At 35.8% G+C, this 20665-nt stretch overlaps 1 protein-coding gene and 1 pseudogene across 2 annotated transcripts; one reads left to right on the forward strand and one right to left on the reverse strand.

The window, feature by feature from the left end:
• Positions 1-6359: 6359 nt before the first annotated feature.
• On the forward strand, positions 6360-17683 carry LOC104589852 (uncharacterized; annotated as a pseudogene). Its single transcript, XR_016082315.1, has 5 exons — positions 6360-6530; positions 10807-10918; positions 11042-11216; positions 13874-14114; positions 15746-17683. The product of XR_016082315.1 is annotated as an uncharacterized LOC104589852 (transcript).
• Positions 17518-20105, reverse strand: LOC104589839 (protein TIC 55, chloroplastic-like). The gene is made up of 3 exons (XM_010248274.3): positions 19494-20105; positions 19003-19105; positions 17518-18891 (listed from the first exon to the last, which is right to left on the reverse strand). Exons 1-3 carry the CDS (start codon positions 19967-19969, stop codon positions 17773-17775), a joined length of 1698 nt encoding a protein of 565 aa, XP_010246576.1. The 5' UTR covers positions 19970-20105; the 3' UTR covers positions 17518-17772.
• Between the last annotated feature and the right edge of the window lie 560 nt (positions 20106-20665).

Consider the following 20665-nt stretch of genomic DNA (forward strand, 5'->3'; position numbering starts at 1 on the left):
GTTGCAAGAAGACAAAAATTTGTCAGACTTACGGATTGGTGTGGTAATAAAGTCCCAAGGTCGAGATAAAGGCTCATTTTACAAATACAAATATGTATAGTAAAAAGCTTGTATTTTATATTATTTTGTTGTACTCTTTTCAAACTGAGCCAAAGGTTCAAACAATGTTCGTGGAAGGGGTATAAATGTTTTGGTTTAGACTCTGTTTAGGGTTGGTTTCCTTGTTTGGGTGTGGGCTCAGGTGAAGGTTTGTTTGGATCCAAGATTTTGTAAGTGTTATTGCTGGTCTTTCCGCTTCAGGTAGAGTGGATCTTTTCCCTTTTGTGGGTGTTCTTTGGTCCCGGCCGGCCTGTGGGAGGGTTCCTTTTGCTCTCCCCATTTTGATTTGTTGGTAGAAAGTCCATTGAGATGAGTGGGGAAACCTAAAAAGGATTGGGCTAGAAGTGAAGTTATTGTTGGAAGGAACCTAGGGTATCTCCAGAAGGTGATAAAATCAAAGTAGATTAGGATGATTTGGTCATGTGGTGCATATAGAATAACATTGACAGCACCTATAAGAAAGTTGAGAGCTCAAATCAGCCCCCCACCAGATTGCCCCCACAACGTCCCACAGTACATCCCTGCCATGTATTGTGAATATCTCCCGATGATGGCATCATTATTTCTGGTATCATCATCAGGAAATGTTCTCAATACACAGCTTGAATGTGCTGTGGGACGTTGTGGGAGGCAGATTTGCTCTCAAAAGTTCAGGGGGCTATAAGGGCTAAGAGTAAATATAAAAAATAAGAAAAGACTAATTTGGGTTACATGAATTCCATGGCTGTGTAGCAGGCTATGGAATCAATGATAATGCATGACCCGCACAAGACTGGATCTGCTCCTCACACATGGTGTCTCACACCGACTTTACAGGAACATTCCACTGTGCATTGGGAACATCTTCTGTACTTATATGCTATTATTTATGGGAGATGTTCCCAATGCACGGTGGGATGTGCCTGTGAGGTCATTGTGAGGCGCCCTGTGTGAGGAGCAGTAACCAATTTACCCCACATCAGCCATAAAATACATGGGGCCCATAATGAGAGGTTGAACGGCTGTGTGCCTCATTTATTTTATGACTAGTGTAGGGCTTTATCATTGGTTCCACAGACTGCTGATGAACAGCTATCGTATTCAATTAATCCTAACTCGAAAAAAGACATGGGTTTGAAGAGGATCATAATTTAATAATGGATATGACATTATAAATAGAATTGAATGGAGACGATTCATGTAACTGACCCCATATTGTTGGTAATATAAGGCCTTGGATGATGACAATGATGAACTAAAAATGTGTTTGGTATTCTATATCATGATTTAAATGAACTGAAAATGACGTTCTTTTACATATATCAAGAGTAGATTGAATTGAGATGATTTTACAACATAAATTTTAGCCCTAATAAATAATAAAATGAGAAAAAGTAGATTAAATTGAGATGATTTGATCACATGCATATGCATATAAGATTATTTATAGCATCTCTTAGAAAAAGTTATTTGTTACAAGCTACAAGGGCTAAAAGATCTAGGAATAGACTTAAAAAGATTTGGATGAAAGTAATAACAATTATTTAAGTGCCCATAATTTAATAATGGATATGATACTCAAGGAATAATGAAATAGGATTCATTTACTCGACCCAATATGGTTGATAAAAGGAAGGCTTAGATGATGATGATGATATAACGGATTTGAGGAAAACTACTTAAAACCTCCATTGGCTTTCCTGGTATTTTAACCTATTTTGTATTTGATGTCTATAGAGACCTTCGGCCCTCACATGAAGTTTATATACCGAGGAAAAGCATTGACATGATGCTTTAAATTCATGAAAACCCCACTCTTGCCCATGAAAACTTTTCCTAGGACAAAGATTTATCAAATTATCCAAAAATGGTGATTCACTTTATTTAAATAGATTTATTAATTAATTTGGTTCATACTATTAGAGAATAAAATCCTATTTAGGAGTCTCACTTGACACCTTGAACTTTTAGGTTGAATGGTTTGTATAGCATTCAATCCTCACTGTCATAATCTATTATCCCAACACTGCAATTATAGAGGGGATGCATTATTCGAGTCCGGATCACCTGCCAACAAAACACATTCCTACCCTCTATCAACATAGTCCAACACCTCACATCTCATACATGGTAGATCCCATTTTTATGATGAGCCCCAGTTTCATGATAAGATGTGTGATTAGGGGTGGAAATTTTTCACTCAATCCACCCAACCCGCCCAATCCACTCATTTACTTGGCGGGTTGTGTGATCAACCTATCACCCAACCCGCCCATTTAAATGGGTTGGGTTGGGTTAGGTTGTGGATAACCATTGGGTTAACCATTACAAGCACAAGTATTAATTCCTTAGTCTTTTTTTTTATTTTCTTCATTTGAATTAAATAATTTATAATTAATGCATTAATTTTTTATTAATTATTGATAAATTTAGTTTTGTCTTGAATCAACACACTTCACCCAACATAAATCCAAATCAATTTGACCTGAGTCCAAACAAGTTCAACATGGTCTGACTCGATCTAGCATATACTGATCCGGGTCAACCCGAATCTTAAATAGACCTCAGGCAGGATGGTTCGACACTACTTGCTCTTTCCGATTTGGGTCGTCTGGTCCAACTAGCATTCACATAGCCCAACCTGACCTGATGCAAGCCGATGCGGGTCGACCCAAATTCGAAACGGTTTCGGGCGGGATGATTTGGTGTCCACGTGCTTTACCCGATTTGGACCGTCTGCCTGACCAATATCCACACAACCCAACCCGAATCTGGGCCGACCTTATTTATTTATGTTGACCCACTTTGGGTCAATCGGTTTGGTCCCAAACCTGTGCACAAACCTAATATGGTTTAGTCTAAGTCAATCCACCATTAATTGAACCGGTCTAGTTCGGTCTGACCGGACTGATCTAGATCTAAACGGTTCAATCACCCTTGATGTGATTAGCTCGAAGATAATCCGATTAGATAGTTCAAGTTAGTCTGACCGGTTTGAACCTAAGTGGTTCGGTCAAACCCGAAATCCAAACATAAATGGCTTCGCCGCTTGTGTAAAAATAACATGCATTTAATATGATTTAAACCTTCACCACTTGTGTAAATAGTAACTACAATTACTACTAAGATATGACCAACTTATTTGTTAAGAGAGAGTTAATTTGTTTTTTAAGTCCATAAATATAAGATTAATGGGTTTGGACAGGTTGGATTGAGTTAAAGTTAACTAATTAATAAATAATTTATTTGATTAGCTAATTAAAGTATTACCTAATTAAATTGAGTAACATAACTATCCTAATTAGTTCATTCAATTAAGTTAAATGAATTTAAATTAAGTAATGTAATTAATCAATGTTAAATTAAGTTACCCTACTTAACCTAATTAATGAAGTTAACCTTAACCCATTGGAACCATTTATGCCTTTGGGTTCTAGGTTAGTGGTTCAACCATTGGTTTGAAATGGATTCACTTATGATATTCATCAATGTTTTAAAAATCAACCTAGAACCAGAACCGCTTTGGCCATCAATTTCTAGGTTAGTGGTTTAACTGTTTGGTTCGAATGAATGGCCCATTCCAATTAAAAAAATCAAAAATAAAAAATAATTAAAATTTAAAAATGGCAACAAACCGTTATTCAAGTCGAACATGTCAATGGTTTGACCATCCAAGTCAGTGGATCGTTGACCAAGTCAAGGGTTTTTGGCCAAGATATGGGTTAAGGGTGAAATGGAACCGATTGCCTTGATGGTTTTTGGGTCTAGTGGTCCGACCGTCCAGGTCAATGATGGTTTAAAACCATGATATTCATCATAATAAATATAACAAAATATTTACATTATAAAAAATAGTTATCATTCTGTGAATGGTTATCCACTTCAAATAATTCAATGATTATACGGTTTGCATCAAAAGTCTATTAACCAAAAGCAACTATATTTTACAAAATAATGGGCTCAAAAAAATGTGATCAATTTTCGATTGAAAGAGGCAAGCTCAATAATCTTTGATAGGGGAGGAGCCAAAATTTTTTTTATGGGGGCAAAACCTAATTAAATGAATGGGGATGGCAGAATAAACATGGATGGGGCTTCTAGGTAGGGGTGGCAATGAATCGAGCTTTTTACGAGCTGCTCAAGCTCGGCTCGTGAAAAGCTCGAGCTCAAGCCCAATTCACTAGCTCAATTATTAAACAAGCCAAGCTTGAGCATACTAGACCTTGCGAGCCGGCTCAAATATATATATATATATATATAATAAAAATATTATAATTCTTAATTTTTTAAATATCAAATAAAAAATATTTTTATATATAATTTTTTATTTTTATAAAATATTTTTTCTCAAAATCAAGCTCGAGCTTATGAATTTTTGACTCGATGCACGAGCTCAAGCCTTGTAAAATAGTCTTGGGCCGAACTTGAACCTGGTACTATTCGACTCGGCTCGAATCCACCCCTACTTTTGAGGGGCTAATCATTGGGTGGGGGTGGGGTGAGAGGATTAAAATTGTCATTTGTGTCAATATAAGCACTTATGGAGAAAATAGCTTACCAAACATCATCATCCCAATAAGTGTTTAAAAACATAATAAGTGATTTGACAAATGAATCATCAAACAATCTTAAGTGGTTGTTAAAATAAGTAATTCTAAAAAATACTCATGCACTTTTAACAACCACATGATTATCATGAAAGAGGGCTTAATTGAATTTCAGCAAAAACCATGATTGAGTTTATTCTTGCCCATGCTTACCGATAGGCTTTTATGTGACAACGGTGTTCAGCAGGGACCTCACCCTGTGTTTTAATACATGCATGTGGATGAATTGAATCGTGTTGTGAAGGACAAAGTTGAAAATTTGAAACGCATACTTTTCTAATCCAAGGAAAGAGTCATAATCTTCCTGGAAAATTAATGAGAGGGGTGCGCTATATGTATGTTTACTTATTTGTTAATTTTGCAGAGGATGAGGTACAGGGTCGGATCCAATTATAGGCCGATCGAATTCGGATCACCTTTAGCAGACCAAATTTAAATTCAGAGAAACGGAGGTCTCTCTTGTTATTCGTCACCTCTTGTTATTCCTTCTCTGGTAACAGAGGTGTCTGTTTGATTCTTTCTCGAATTTTTTTTTCTTTGAAATGGATTCTGGAGACGATTTCTTCCCTTTATGATTCAAGCAAAATTCTCTCTTTCTCTCTCAACTCTTTTTCTATCAAATTTTGTGATTCTTGATGAAGTTTGTTTATTCCTTGTTTGGATCATTGGATGTTACACAGTGAGGGGTGACGTAGAGGACGATGTCTGGAGCTTCTTGTGTCAGGCTCTCCGCTCGGATTGCGTACTGTGGGCTCTTTGCTCTGTCTCTGATTGTGTCATGGATTCTTGGAGAGGTGGCTGCTCCTCCCATGGAGAACCACCCATGTAAGCCTCGGCTTTTAGATTTTGAGATTGTACACAGTTTGTTCTGAGAAAAAATCTTTAGATTTTCGTCTACTTGGCTTTTAGAGGGTTTGGCTTTTTGGCTAACAATTTTTATTTTATTTTATGTTTTTTTTGAAACGCCTAGGAATCAGGAAGCCAGGAGGTAGAGACCAAGTTAAAGTTACACGGGAAGAACAGGAAAGAGCATGCTTGGCAAGACAATGTTTAAAGGTCTACAAAATTTTGCTTCTATGCATAGGATGAAGTATAATTTTAGGTGTCGTTTGGGGAAATTAATTATCGAGGGTAAGTAAATAAGACAATGACTATTTTAATCATAAAAAACCATTTATTATTATTAAAAGAGACAATTTTGTCCTATTCAGAAGTGGGAAAGTTATTTATTCAATTGGGAAATGGCCTAAAGAAAATAAATATCCCATCACATAAATCTGAAAAATTAACATGGATATATTGAGCAATGGGAACCAAAATCCCATTGACCAACTTTTTCCTTCTCAAAATCAAAAAGAAGAAAATTGAAAGATGTAGTTTTTGGGATTTTGTCAAAGGCTAAGATTGGATTTAATAAGTTTCTTACAAGTAGATTCACATTAATTATTTGAATGGGTTTATTTGTAGTGGCTTTAGGGAAAATATAGTCCTTGGGAAATAAAAATGGTTTTTTAGAAAAACTTTAGAATCTGTTGATGTTTAAAAATGTTATACGTACATTTTACCTTTTTTTTTTTTAATTTTCTTTCCCAATTGCCTGTGCAGGGATCGATCATAATTTCCAACAAACTCCAAACAAGGAATGGTTTGAAACAGATGCAGTGCTACGGGTGAACTTAGGGAACTTCCTGTTCTTCACCATCCTAGCTGTTCTGATGATAGGAATCAAGGATGAGGACTCTCGTGATCGCTTGCACCATGGTGGATAGATGACAAAAATTGTTAGCTGGTGTCTTGTAGTAATTTTTATGTTTTTCCTACCGAATGGAATTGCCAGCTTTTATGGTAAGTAGTTTATATTAGTACGTATGTCGTTAATTTCAAATGATGATAATGTTTCATGGTTTTTAAAACCGAACCGGTTAGTGGTCCGGTTATCAGTTTGAACAGTCCTACCGTTTGATCCGAATGGCCGGTCTGTTTTGACAAAAATAACAAAAAAATTAAAAAACAGTTAAAACCTTTCAAAAAGCTCTAACAATTCGAACAGTTAACCATCCGATTCAGCAGTTTACTGACCAAAATCAACGGTTTTGAGGAAAAACGGGAACCGGTCCAGTCCAATTTTGAAAACCATGCAATGTTTATCATAATAAACTACTACTGTTACTAACAACAACAACAACGTGGTCATCTATCTAATTGAACCACTAACTATTTAACCTAGTTAGTGGGGTTGCAGCTTAGACATTATTTCTCTTTTCTTTTTTTCATCTTTATATTATATTTCAATCATTAAAAAGAGTAATTCTTATTTTTCATACATTTTTTCAATATGTTAAATGTATAAAATTAGATATTCGCTAGAAATTTTCTACAAATATTTATATTTTCTAGAATTTTAATACACTTTTATTTTTTAATTATCACATCATAGGTAAAACCATTTCACCTACACAATTAAACCGCTAACCCACTACCTGAATTGAAAAACTAGTTACTTTGGGATTGATTTGAAATTTTGTTTTTCATTTCTATTATTAATAAAAGCAATTCTTATTTTTACATTTGTTTTTGTTTAATGTCATGAATATATAAAATTAGAGATGTGTCAAAAAGATTAGATCCATTTGGCATCTTTGGTTGACCTATTCACAAAAACCCAAAAGATTAGACCATTGATCTACCACCTAGATATGCAAATGTTTTTGTCTTCCAATCCATTTTAAATTGGGATTTTTAGACTGCACTCCACCACAGAATTCTGATTTGCAGCCCTCTCCTAGTTTATTAGTAGCCCATAGAGGTGTAAAGTGCGTCGTGTCGAACCGGCATGGCACGGCCCGCACAAAGTAGTGCTGGCCCACGAGCCGTGCTGCCCTCTCCGATGAAAATTTTTGGGGTCGGCCCGGCACGACCCATGGCCCAAACCCGTGCGGGCCTGTGTCATGCCACCCTCCCCGATGAAAAATTTGGGGGTCGACTCAGCACGGCCCACGGCCCAGGCCTGTGGGTCAAGTCGAGTCATGTATCGGGCCAAAGCTATTTATTTAAAAAAATTGACAAAAAAACTTAAAATTTTAATTTTGTATGAATTGTGTGTATACAATTGCTTATATATACAATAACTAAATAAATTAGTATAATAAAATTAAAAAAATTATTTATTTTATTAATATATTATATACTATATATTATTATATAATTATAATTTATATAATATTATATAAATATATATAATGTATATAAATAATATATATGGGCCATGCCGCGGGGCCATGCTGGGCCGGGCTATGGGTGGCACGGCTCGCTTGGTCGTGTCATGTTGTGCCGGCCTATGGACCTAAAACCCCAGGCCTAGCACGACCCGCATAATCGCGTCGGGCCAGTCCAAGTTAGTGTCGAGCTGTGCTGGGCCGCAAGCGGCACGGCCTGGTTTACACCTCTAGCCTAACCCCCCTATAAACGACATCTTGCCCATGAATTTGACATCAATCCATGGGTAGGATTCAGTCCACTCCTAGAAATCTTAGCTCCATCCTAAGGTTAAACTGAATCATAAAAACCCCTTAAATTTTGGATTTCATTTTACACATTAATAAACATGATTGTTATTTATAACACTTATGTTTGTTTAATATGTTTAATATATAATATTAGAGATGTAATCAAAATTACTTTATAACTTTTTGTACCTTTTGTATTTATGACATTCCCATTTGACCCAAGAGGTTGAAACCTGCCACCTACATTGGAAAATGCTAATTTTCAACCAATTTTAAATATTTATATTCTAATTCCATCATTAATTAATAAATGTACTTCTTGTTTATCATACTTGTTTTTATTTAAAGCACCCAAAATTTTCATAAAATTTCTTTGTCTTGTGTATTTTTTCTATTTTTAAGTTTTTCTTATTTGATTATGGCATATGTTGACTCATTTGACCCAAATGGTTGGATTAGGTTAATATTTTTATTAGTTAATTTTAATTTATTATTTTATTAATCTTATTTAATAATTAATAATTCACTAATGAGTCATGGTTTAATATTAACTCTTAAAAATACTAAAAGGAAGGTGCTTTTTTTTTTCTTTTAAACAAGTTTCTCCCTCCTTTTCCACTAATATGGTGGGATTTCACATCCAAAACATTTGAGATGTATAATCCCAATTTTTCCCATCCCATCTTATGACATCTCACAAACCAAACATGTGAAAGAGAAGAATATTCGAGAATATTCTATTTTTTCCTTCAGGAGCCTTAATCTCTAACTTGGCTAACTTGGAACTTGGAAGCATTAAACTGGAACTAAGCTTTAACATTTAAAAGTTTTATGCCGTCTACCTAAAATGTTATGTCCCTTAAAAACAAATGTCACTTTGTATGAGCAACACACAAAAGGGCCATCATAGTTTACTACATTCTAAGTCTAAAACACTGTGCCAATCTATGTCTATAATAATAATAATAATATATATATTATAAAAGTGTGAATAGCTCCCTGTGGCTTTTAAACTTTTTCTTGACTAAAATAGCCCTCTTGAATTGGTCACACTCTATTGTAAGGGTAAAAATTGCAACTTCAATACCACTCTTCATTTCATTATATTCCCTTTCATTAACTCCCATATATAAGATATTAACTCTCATTCACTCTTATTGAATCGTATCTTGTTTTTTATTATTAGTTCCACAAATTAAATTATGAACAGAAATTTTAATAATATAGAAGCCTATTTTTAAAAATCAATCTAAAAACTAAATTGTTTCTTTAGGTGATGAGTAAGTTGTCAGACCATCTTGGTTAAACATGTCTAACTCATGATGCCATAGTTACATATTAAACTTAAAAATAGACAATAATATAGAAAATAAAGATTTTTTTTTTGAAATCTTTGTTTAGCTCTTAGAGAGTTAAGCTTTTTGTGTCCCATTCAGAGGATTTCTTTGGATATTAATAACATTGCATGGTGACTGCCCTTCATTGAGAGATTATTTGGGATAACTAAAAAATATTAAAAATAAATATAATAAATAAAAATTATTTTTTAATGATGAAAATGAAATACAAAAGTAAGGAAAAAAATACAATTAATATCAAACCCATGACCTCCTAATCAGGTCAAATGGTTAAATGCTTTGGTTAGCTAAGTCACCAAATTGACAAAGTCAATGATTTTTTATAGCCATGCAATTTGGTGGTAAATTGGCCCAAAATCCTGGTCGAGAGATGATTCAACCATTCTCATCAGTTACTTTGACCTCAAGATATATAAAAAACATAAAATGACACTACTTTAAAAATTGATTGAAATCACATTTCCCTCTTAGCCAAACAAGTTAACTTATGATGTCATAAATTAAATAATAAAAATAAAAAAAATGTTATAAAATTTATAAAAAAAATTGAGCATATCTTTAATATTATATTTGTCATATTAAACAGAAAATTGCTTGACAAAAGAGAATTATTATTATTAATGATAGAAATGGCCAAAATACAAATAAAAAAGAAAATAAATATCTTATTTATAGCATGCTAGTCTAATTAAATAGGCCATAGGTTCAACTTGTATGGTCATCTGGTTGATGGCCAAGTCAATATGTTTCACAACAAAGTGGGTTAAGCCAAAATATATTCAAAATTTTGATCGAGTGACCAATTAATCAATCCAAATGTCGAATTCATCCTCGAATTGAAAACATTGATATAAACTACGATTAAGAAGTTTTTTTTTAATGACACTACTTACACAAGCGGGATTCAATCACAAGTCTTCGCTACAAGCAGTTGAAAATCTTATTACCAACAAAGCAGTTGGCATAGGTAGGTATATTTAGATCGAACGGAAACTTATCTATTTATGTTTATCAAGAAAAACGTTTACACTTCTTGAATAAATTTTAATATCAAATAGAAGTTTCTATTCAGAATAATTGGGATAATGCTTAGTTGAGTTGAGTTGAGTAATTATATTCCACCCAGAAATTCCTTTGGAGTAACGTGAAAGTTCATCTTTTTTTTTTTTTTTTTTGTGTCTTCTTATCAGTTGATGTAGTTTCTTTGAATTCTTTTTCTCGTAGGAGTAAGCTGAGAATTTAATTTTGTAAATGCAGAGACTGTATCAAAATTTGGATCCGGATTGTTTCTTCTGGTTCAAGTGGTTATGTTGTTGGATTTTGTTCATGGATGGAATGACAGATGGGTCAGAAAGGATGAACAATTTTGGTTTGTTCTTGCAACTTCTCAGCTTCATCACATGTTAATGGTGGTGTCTAGGTTTTCATCCTTTGCGTATTTCTAGGGGACTCTTTGATGTGTCTGAGAATTTTGGTGTTTATGTGGGTGCAGGTATATAGCTTTGTCTGTTGTTTCACTTGCTGGCTACGTGGCAACATTTTCCTTCTCGGGTCTGCTTTTTCATTGGTTCACTCCATCCGGACATGACTGTGGGCTCAACACTTTCTTTATTGTTATTACCCTGATTTTTGTGTTTGTCTTTGCAATTGTTGCACTCCATCCCGCGGTAATGATTCCCCTTTTTCTTTTTCATTGCTTTTTAAGAATAAAAATTGTCATTGAAATACAAATTCATATTAAGACATTTTGGCTCGCTTTGAAAGAGAACAAATATAAATATATAGAATGCAAATACATATAAAATAATACAAAGTATAAGGTTTTGTGTTCTACGCCTTTAATGTTGCCTGAGCTACTGGTTCAAAGTTAGTCCTATGAAAAACCAATATAAAATGATATAATGGAGTCATGTGGAATTATAGATGGATCAGGTGTCCCATAGTTAGGGCTATCAATGGATCATATATTGGTCCACCCAATCTGATCCAACATGAATCCATTATAGATGGATTAGGTTTGATCCAATCAGATATATATATATATATATATATATATATATATATATATATATATATATATATATATATATATATATATATATTAAACTGGAGTACAGGTCCAATCCAATGTTTTTTTTTTTTTTTTTGACTGTCGGACATGATCAAATTGATTTTAATTTAGATTTCGTCCTTATGTTTTGTTAATGGGTTGGATATATAATGGTTCAACCTGACCTATCCAATAATAAATTAATCTATTACAAATGCATAAGGTCTAATCCAATACAATAAATACTTTGGACCATTAAGTCTGGACGGATTCAAAGCAATATGTCTAATTGAACTGTCCAACCTGTTTAAATTGGTTTTGATTTGGATGACGTCCAAATACCTTACCTATATCAAATATAAAAAACACCTTAGAGTAAAAAAAAGGGAGAATGCCCAGATCAGAATTTTATAGCCCCATAGTACAGGGGGAATGCATCCTGACCATGAATTGATGCCAAATTCACAGACAGGATGTGGTTTATAGGAGGGTAGAGGGCCAATAGTAGGGGGGCTGGAATTCAGAATTCTGCATCGGGTGTATCCGTACTTCTCTGTAAAAAAATGACTATTACCCAATATTGATGCAAACCATTTGGTGGTCTTGTGAGAGAGAGGACTAGATAAATGACTGCTTTTACACTTTCAACTTATTTTCTCATGCTTGTCGGTCCAAGATTTTTTATAAACACACCAAGCAATGATCCCTGCTTAACACCTGGGATTGCATGCAAACCTACTCTGTGTAATAGTTTTAATTGCCTAATTGTGTTTTCATCACCATATGCAACTAAGCTAAATCCAGCACAACTTGGGATGGGTTCAGCTTTGGAAGTATTCTCACTCATGTTTATTACCTATGTTTTGTTTTAGCTTTATAGTAAAATTATTAAAAACTGTAATTGTAACAAGGAGAACCCCGATTTCCTACTCAATTTCTCTACCCATGCCCTAGGAAGCCAAAATAAATTGACAATGTGTGGTGTAATACAAGGCAGGTAGAGAGTTGTGGGTAAGAAATCTAGATTGCAACACTCGAACTATTTTTAATTAATTGGTATGCACATAAAATTTTTTTCCAGTCTCTTACCAGGTTTCTACGTCAACTCCATGTACATCAAGGTGCCTTGCATCTTTTTGTTTGATGATGATATTTGCTCAACATTTTTTGTGGATCTCCAAGGGCCCCTGAATTGGCAGATACAAGTAGTTAAATTAGAAAAATCTCCTACTAACAAAGCATCATTGAATGAATGTTTGATAAAGTAAGGCCATGTGAAATTGCTCTCTTTCTCTACTTTTGTTGCAATACCAGAAAACATGTCTAGGGTCACCATAGCTTCATTAGAACACCCCACAATCAAGATGGCTAGATTTATCCATTCAACATCCAACAATCCTTGTTCATTGTCTCAAAATTGGAGTGAAATATCAACCCGATTTTGTAGAATATACACCCTCTGATGGCATATTATGTTCTTTCAAAATACGGCTTCTATATTAATTTAGTAGTGGAATGAGGTTTAGGGTCTGTTTGGTTTGCAGTTGGAATCAAAATCTTTCGGAATCGGAATTGAAATGGTCTATTCCCATAGTCTGTTTGGTTCAAATAAGAATGAGAATGGGATTGGAATCAGCAGGAATGAGTTTTCATTCCCAAAGGAGAGGCAGGGAATGACCATTCCCTCAAATGGGGGAATGTCATTTCAGCAAGAATTGGAATGGACTTACAATTCTGCCCAACCAAACAGTTGGATTCTGATTCCAATTCCAGACCCCTATTCCCATAAACCAAACAAAGCCTTAGTTTTTCTCCACTTGTACAGTTAGAAGAAGTGATCTATTAGAAGTTGAAGGGGCTAAAAAGGGCTAGGGATAGACAAAAAATGACTTGGGTAGAAGTAGTAATAAATAATTTAAGCATTTATAACTTAGCAATGGATATGACATTAAATAGAACTAGGGGTGTCAATGGACTGGATCAGTCCAGTCCAAAATATTTATGAGGTTGAATCAGACCTAATCCATCTGTAATGAATTCATTTAGATCAGATCTAATTGGATCAATATCCGATATATTGATATCCTAACTAAAACAGATTGACGAAATAGGACTCATGTAGCCATTCCATATACTTAGGATAAGACATGTATGATGATAAGTGAGTTGTTACGATGCAGAAAGCACCCTGAGTACTATCTGCATGCACATGGCTGATTCATCAAGTATAGTTTTATACTGTATTTTCTCATGGTTTCATTGATTAAAAAATAGGTTGGCGGCAGCATTTTTCCAGCTTCAGCTATATCATTGTTCTGCACATACCTCTGCTACAGTGGGCTTGCCAGTGAACCAAGAGATTATGAGTGCAATGGCTTGCACCAACACTCCAAAACCGTTCCTACTGGAACAATTATTTTGGGGCTGCTTACTACTGTTGTCTCTGTTGTTTACTCTGCTGTACGTGCTGGCTCATCCACATCACTGTTCTCGGAATCAACTTTATCTCGTGTAGGTCAGTATTATAGAGTGATGAAAAGTTTTTGGCTCTATTTGTTTTTTGGTAAGTTATTTATCCAAGTAAATGCATTTATCTGGGTAAGTATTTCTTAGGAAAGATTTATTCAGGTAAGTGCATTTACCTATGTTCTTTTATTTTTCAGGTAAATAAAGCAATAACCATTTTAGTCATAAAAAAATCATTATTAAAAGGGGTATTTTTGTTCCATTCAAGTGTTAGTGACTTTCTCCATGTGGGAAAGTTATTTACCTGCCCAGGTAAGTGTATCCAAGAAAATAAACTTTCCCTAATACCCACATACATCTAAAAATGAACGGGATTTTTCTTGGTCAATGGGAAACAAAATTCCATTGACCAACTTTGTCTCCTCTCAAAATCCAAAAGAACACCCCCTTTATGTTAAATAATGAAAGCCTAATCAGGGACCTATGCTGTTAAGTTGAATGGTTTATTGAGATTGTTTCAGAGTCCTTTTGACCAAGTGGTCTAGTGTTCAGTCTTTACCATCTGTCCCTATTCGTTTGTCGGTATTTAGTTGTGTGTGTGTGGGTGGGTGGGGGGCGGGGGTAAGTTAGTCAACTGGTAAATTGTTCACGATTCTCACATTCATTTGTCACTATATTGGGTCCAATGGTAACCAAAGATTCCAGAGAGTATCAGTTACTTGGGTAACTAATACCCTCCTACGAGGTGGATAAACAATTTACCCATATGCCGATAGCACTCTCTCCCTCCCACCTCTCTTTATCTAGATAACTTTTACCACACTAGAATGCAAGAACCTCACTTATTCAGACAAGTTTTACCTAGGAAAAAGGGATGGCAATGGGGTGGATTTGGAGAGGGTTTTGTAAATTCTAGACCCTACCCGCCCTCCCTATACCTCTTAACCCATATCTGCCTCAAAACCTATACCGGGTTGGATTTTGAGAATCCAAACCCTCCCTGTATATGAAAATAAAAGACCCTCCCCAACCCTACCCTCCCCGCATTTAAGGATAGAGGCAGGTTGGGTTAGAACCCACATCATTTCCTATTATTTCTTGTCATGTATAAGTAATAAATAAGTAAAATAGCACAAATAAACAACAAAATTTCTAATTATTTAATTAAAACATATAAAAAATAAATGAACTATCAATTACCCTTCAAATAAAATAAAAATATTATTATATTCAACACCTAGTACATAAAATTGATATGCTTTCTAACAATATGTATGGATGGGGGAGGTCAAGTTTAGCCTAATACAATACCCTACCGGTGCACATATAGGTTGTAGAACCCCAAAACCTATCTTTCAAGCCATAAAACCTACTCCATTGGAGAGGGTAGGGGTGGGTTCGCACTGAATAGGGTAGAGTTGTAGAAATTTTCATCTCTACTGGGAAACACTTGCCCACGTAAACTTATCTGCCCAAATAAGTAAAAATGAACAAGACCTCCATTATAATTAATTAATTTCAGTACAAGGTATAGATGGACCTATATTTATTTACACCTAAAGTCCATAGGCTTTTGTATGGGGAACATGTTAGATAATACAAGGCTATTCATCAGGGATTTCACACACAACTATCTTTTCCTTTTTTTTTTTCCCTCACATTGTTGTTTACCTGGTAAAGGTGAAGAGAAGCATTTGATTCCCTTGAACAAGACTGATGAGGAGGAAGAAGAGGAAGATGAAAGTAGACCAGCCACATACTCGTATGCCTTCTTCCATGTCATCTTCTCGCTTGCTAGTATGTATTCTGCAATGCTTCTAACAGGCTGGTCAACCTCAGTAGGAGAGATTGGTAAACTGGTAGATGTGGGGTGGCCATCTGTGTGGGTCCGGATTGTGACAGGTTGGGCCACTGCAGCTGTTTATATCTGGTCTCTGGTTGCTCCCCTTTTGTTCCCAGATAGGGAGTTCTAGTTCTGAGTGTCTCCCCATCGATTCATTGGTACTCTGCTGCTGCTCGTGAACATGTTTTGAAACCAATCTTCGGCATCTAAAAGGGGCTTTCGTTGATATGTACCATTTTGTGTTTTCAAACAAAAATAATTGCTCTCAGTGAAATTATATTGTTTTTTTGAAATTATCGAAAAAAGATTAATAGGTGTTGGTTCACTACCGAGCACTTTTAACCATCCAAAATCATATACATTAGTTTTGCTTGATATTAGAGGTGAGCAAATGGATAGGTCACACCCAGAGAAGAATGAAACCGACTTTGAATTGGCCTTAAACCGATCATAGATCATACCTGGTATGATTTGGTTTCAAATTTAAATTATAATGATAAGTTTTGAATTATATATTATCATTATTATAATTATAGAAAATCAAATTTTAAAAAACACGATCAGTTTCTCTTCAGGTGGTGAGTAAAGAAAGTTCAATTTAGAAGGAGTACAGATGCAAATATATACGGTGCAAAACCTTATATTTTGTATGTATTTATACTGTACATATTTACATTTATACTCTTCCCAAACTGAGCCGAAGAATAGATTCATGGATAGACCCTAAAACCACTAAGACCAAAACCAATCTTAAAAGGATAGATTCTGGTCCTAAAAACTTGAAACGGGTCCCTAGCTTGCTGGAACCGTATAGAACTGACCTATTCTCACCCATACATAACACTCATTAGGCTACCATTAGTGATTTAGTGCTTTCTCTGAAAATTAGGCTACCATTAATACTTATTATTTTATTATAATACTTATTGTTATTATTTAAAATTGTTAGTTGTCACTAATTCCTTATATTCAGCGTCAACCTCAAGAGCCGACTTAAGATAAACATTGAACTATAGCAGACCTATTATGGAGAAATTTGAATCATTTAGGTGTTTAGTACCATGGTGTTTTACGCCTCGAGGCTATTTGATAACAACAAAGTTGCTAAACTGGATGACTTGTTCTTTTGTCTTTATAATAAAATATTAAATTAAGGATATTGTATTCTTCCAACTTCACCCTCAGCTATTAGAAATCTTACTGTCTCCTTAAAAATTTATTCACTAAAAGGCAAAATAATAAGTTTTTCAATTCAGCCATTTCAGGTGTTATCAAATTGCCCCTTGGGATGTGTTTGGTTGCAATGCAAATAAATTTGCATTGATGCAAAATTATGGCAGTGCAAATGATTTGAGTGTAAATTCTGACTTATTTTTGTTTCAAATTTTAGCTTATTTTGTTTGATTGCAATACAAATGAAGTAAATTAAGACATGAAGCAGAGTAAAGTAAAATCCAAAACAAGAGTAAATAAGAATTTTCCTTTTCTACATTTGCACTTCCATGCATTTGTACTAGTGCTAATAAATTTACACTGCAATCAAAAACAGCCTTAATAATTGTATCTCAACTATTCATTGGAAATTAAGAATGTAAAGTATTTTGACACATAGCACAATGTCAAGTTATTTATTATATTTTAGGTAAATTGCTGAAAGCTCCCCTGAAGTTTTTGACACAGTTGCAAGTGACCCCTTTTGTTAGAATCCGCTAACAAGAATGAGCCATGACAGAATACACCATCATGACCCTGATACAGCAAGACTGTAACATGAATATATCTGTAATTTTATCTACACTAAACAAGGATTGGAAAGAAATTAAAACAGTAATTATACAACAAGTGTACAGTAGTAACTCCTTCCTCAGAATCTCCTGTGGTGTCTAATGAAGTTTGTTGTGTTCATTGCAATTGCAGAAGAGCATAATTTTGCTCCAGTCAAGAAAAGAGCTGTCAAAACCAAAAGAAGAGTTTTCCATTGTCTTCCAGACACTAGAATGGCCAATGTTGTTGAAGCCATAGCCATGATAATGAGGGCAGTTTTCCAAGCCTGGAAAGCTCGGATGACACTTCTGCATCCCTTGCAATGCACCACATGGCGGAAATATCGATTCGCCAGGTTGGGAGAATGAACTGTTCCGAGACCCCCCTTGGCCGGTAAGGATGCTGATAATCCAGCAACCAGCCCAGCCGGCGCATGTTCCACCACAGCAGGCTCTTTAGGTAGTGAGATTGTGCTATGACCAAAATGATAAGGCATCCCATGCCCAACTTTATCCATCCATTTCCTATACTCTGAAACCCAAGTATCAGAGGACTTCAGGTTAAGATACAGCTCCTTTGTTGGAACCTTTTCCCTCATTAGGACCTCATTCTGTGATGAGAGGAACCCCATGTCTTGCTCAAAAACCTTACCTGCATTCTGGTGGAAATACCACTTTGGAAACAATTTTGCTAGGAAGGATCTTCTAGTGGCCCCAAACCTTACAATGAGCATAGACTTCCCTTGTCCTGTTGGTCGACAAAGGAAGAGAGCAGAGAAATAGTCTTTCTCACCATTCTTGCCAACAATCTCACGGTTGTTTTGAAGAACACATGGTGCACTGAATTGTAGAAAGTTTGGGGTCCCCTGATCCCTTTCTTTACCCCATTGGCCTGCAAATCCCCTATCACTCCGTTCAGTAACCTTGAAAAGTAATGGCTGGGCATCTTCTCTCTTTGCAGTCCAATCAGTTCGATCATGTGAGATTGGGATATGGGCAGGGTCCATGAGGTTCTCAAGGAGTATTGAGTGATCATATGGAAGCTCATGTGTGGTGGAGACATCTTGGAATCCTGGCCTAGCATAGTGCTCAAACCATGGCAGTTTGGCAGGGTCAGGTGGGTTCTTGTCTGACATCCATGCCCACACAACTCCTTGAGAGTCTCTCACCTCATAAGTCTTGAGACAAGCAGATTGAGGAATTCTTGCACCTGCTGGAAGCTGGAGAAGAAATAGTTGTGTTCCCAAAAAGTGGGTTTAAAGTTTAATTGCTCTCCTTTCCAAAATTTAATGAAATGAGAGAATATCATACACGAAGAAATGAAGACAGACCTGAGGTATCTTTACACATTTACCATCACCTTCAAATTGCCAACCATGGTAGAGGCATTCCAATTTCCCATCAATCAGTTGACCTTCAGAAAGTTTTGCCAATCTGAATATTCAATATTTAAAGACATTCAGTACCCAAAACTCATAAGATCATGGTGTTAGAATTTGGAGCTTTTGAAGTGATACATTAAGAGTGCAAATACAAAGGTTTAGAAATACGATATACATGGGTTTTTGCATTGAACATATTTGTATTTGCACTCTTCCCAAACAGAGCATCAGATACTAAACGAGCCAAACCAACTGGGAAGAACTCCCAAATGTTGATTATATACTCTCAATTTCTAACTAAGCTACCTCAGAATCACTCAAATAGAAGCAACCCAGTTCATCATTTGTTGCCCAAATGACAAATTTAACAAAAAACCATCGAACTCCAACTGATGAGAAGGAAAAAAAAAAACAGAGAATCAAAAGTCTGGGTTGATTACCTATGAGGACATCGGTCTTCGTAACATCGAAGAATGCCATTCCCGTCCTTATACAATACGACCTGCTTGTCAAAGACAATGAGACCAAGAGGAGCATCATCTGGGACATTCTGTGTGAGATAGAGCGGATACCACTCTTCTCTCCAATCATAATCAACAGAAACCCCTAGTACCTTATCTTCCTCCCCAAATCTAGGCCCCAGAAGAACCTCGTCATCTTCTGTTCCACCACCCTCCTTTTCACCAACAGACACCGCCCCTCCAACCTCTGACACTGCGGAAGACTTGATCAAACCCCTCCTTCCTTGCTTCAATCTTTTTGGGTTTGTATGAGAAGATAAGAACAGGCGTTCAACGGCAGTAACCGTTTTTGTTGTTGCCCTCTTCGTTGCAGTGTTGAGATTCTGAGGGAGAGGCAACAGGGGAGGAGCTCTAGCCAGGAAACTGTCAGATACAAAAGGTTGCAGGAGGGCCATCTTGTGTTGAAAGAAGAAGAGAAAAGAAGTTATAAAGTAGTAGTAATGGAGGGAGAGGTAGAATGTTGAAGCGGAGAAGAGTTCTCACGTTGCATCACTTCCGACCACACAATTTAAACTCAGAAGCCAGAGCTGGCTCCGGATCTGCTGTACACGTACAGCTATTGACTTTGCAGTAGACCCAACGAATGACCGCCACTTCTCATGTGTGGAATACCCTGCCGACGTTAGTAATGGGTAGTCGGCCGGGCCGGTCCGGGCTTGGTATATGTATCAACAAAATACACTCAGGCCCTAGCCCGAGCCCGGCCCAACCATCGGGCCTAGGTCTTGAGCCTGAGTCCGGCCTTCATATAAAGCATGAAGTTCGGGCTTAAGACCGACTTTAGCCAAAAAATTTTTTTATTCAATAAAAGGTGTTATATTTATATTAAAAACCTTCAAAACTCAAAAATAATAAACATATTAATATTACTTGGAGAAAAAGAGAAGAAGAACAAAGCAAAAATATTGTGCATGGTTTTTAAAAATGAATCGGTGATCGAACTGGTCAGGGGTCCGGTTACCGGTTTGAACGGTTTGATCATTCGATTCGAACAGTCGGCCCATTCTGATGAAAAAAATAAAAAAAATTAAAAATTAAAAAACGGTCAAAATCGTTCGAATGGTTCGAATGATTAACCGATCGGTTCAGCG

This window comes from Nelumbo nucifera, chromosome 2, assembly GCF_055504915.1.
Source record: "Nelumbo nucifera cultivar China Antique chromosome 2, China Antique-T2T, whole genome shotgun sequence".
NCBI lineage: Eukaryota > Viridiplantae > Streptophyta > Magnoliopsida > Proteales > Nelumbonaceae > Nelumbo > Nelumbo nucifera.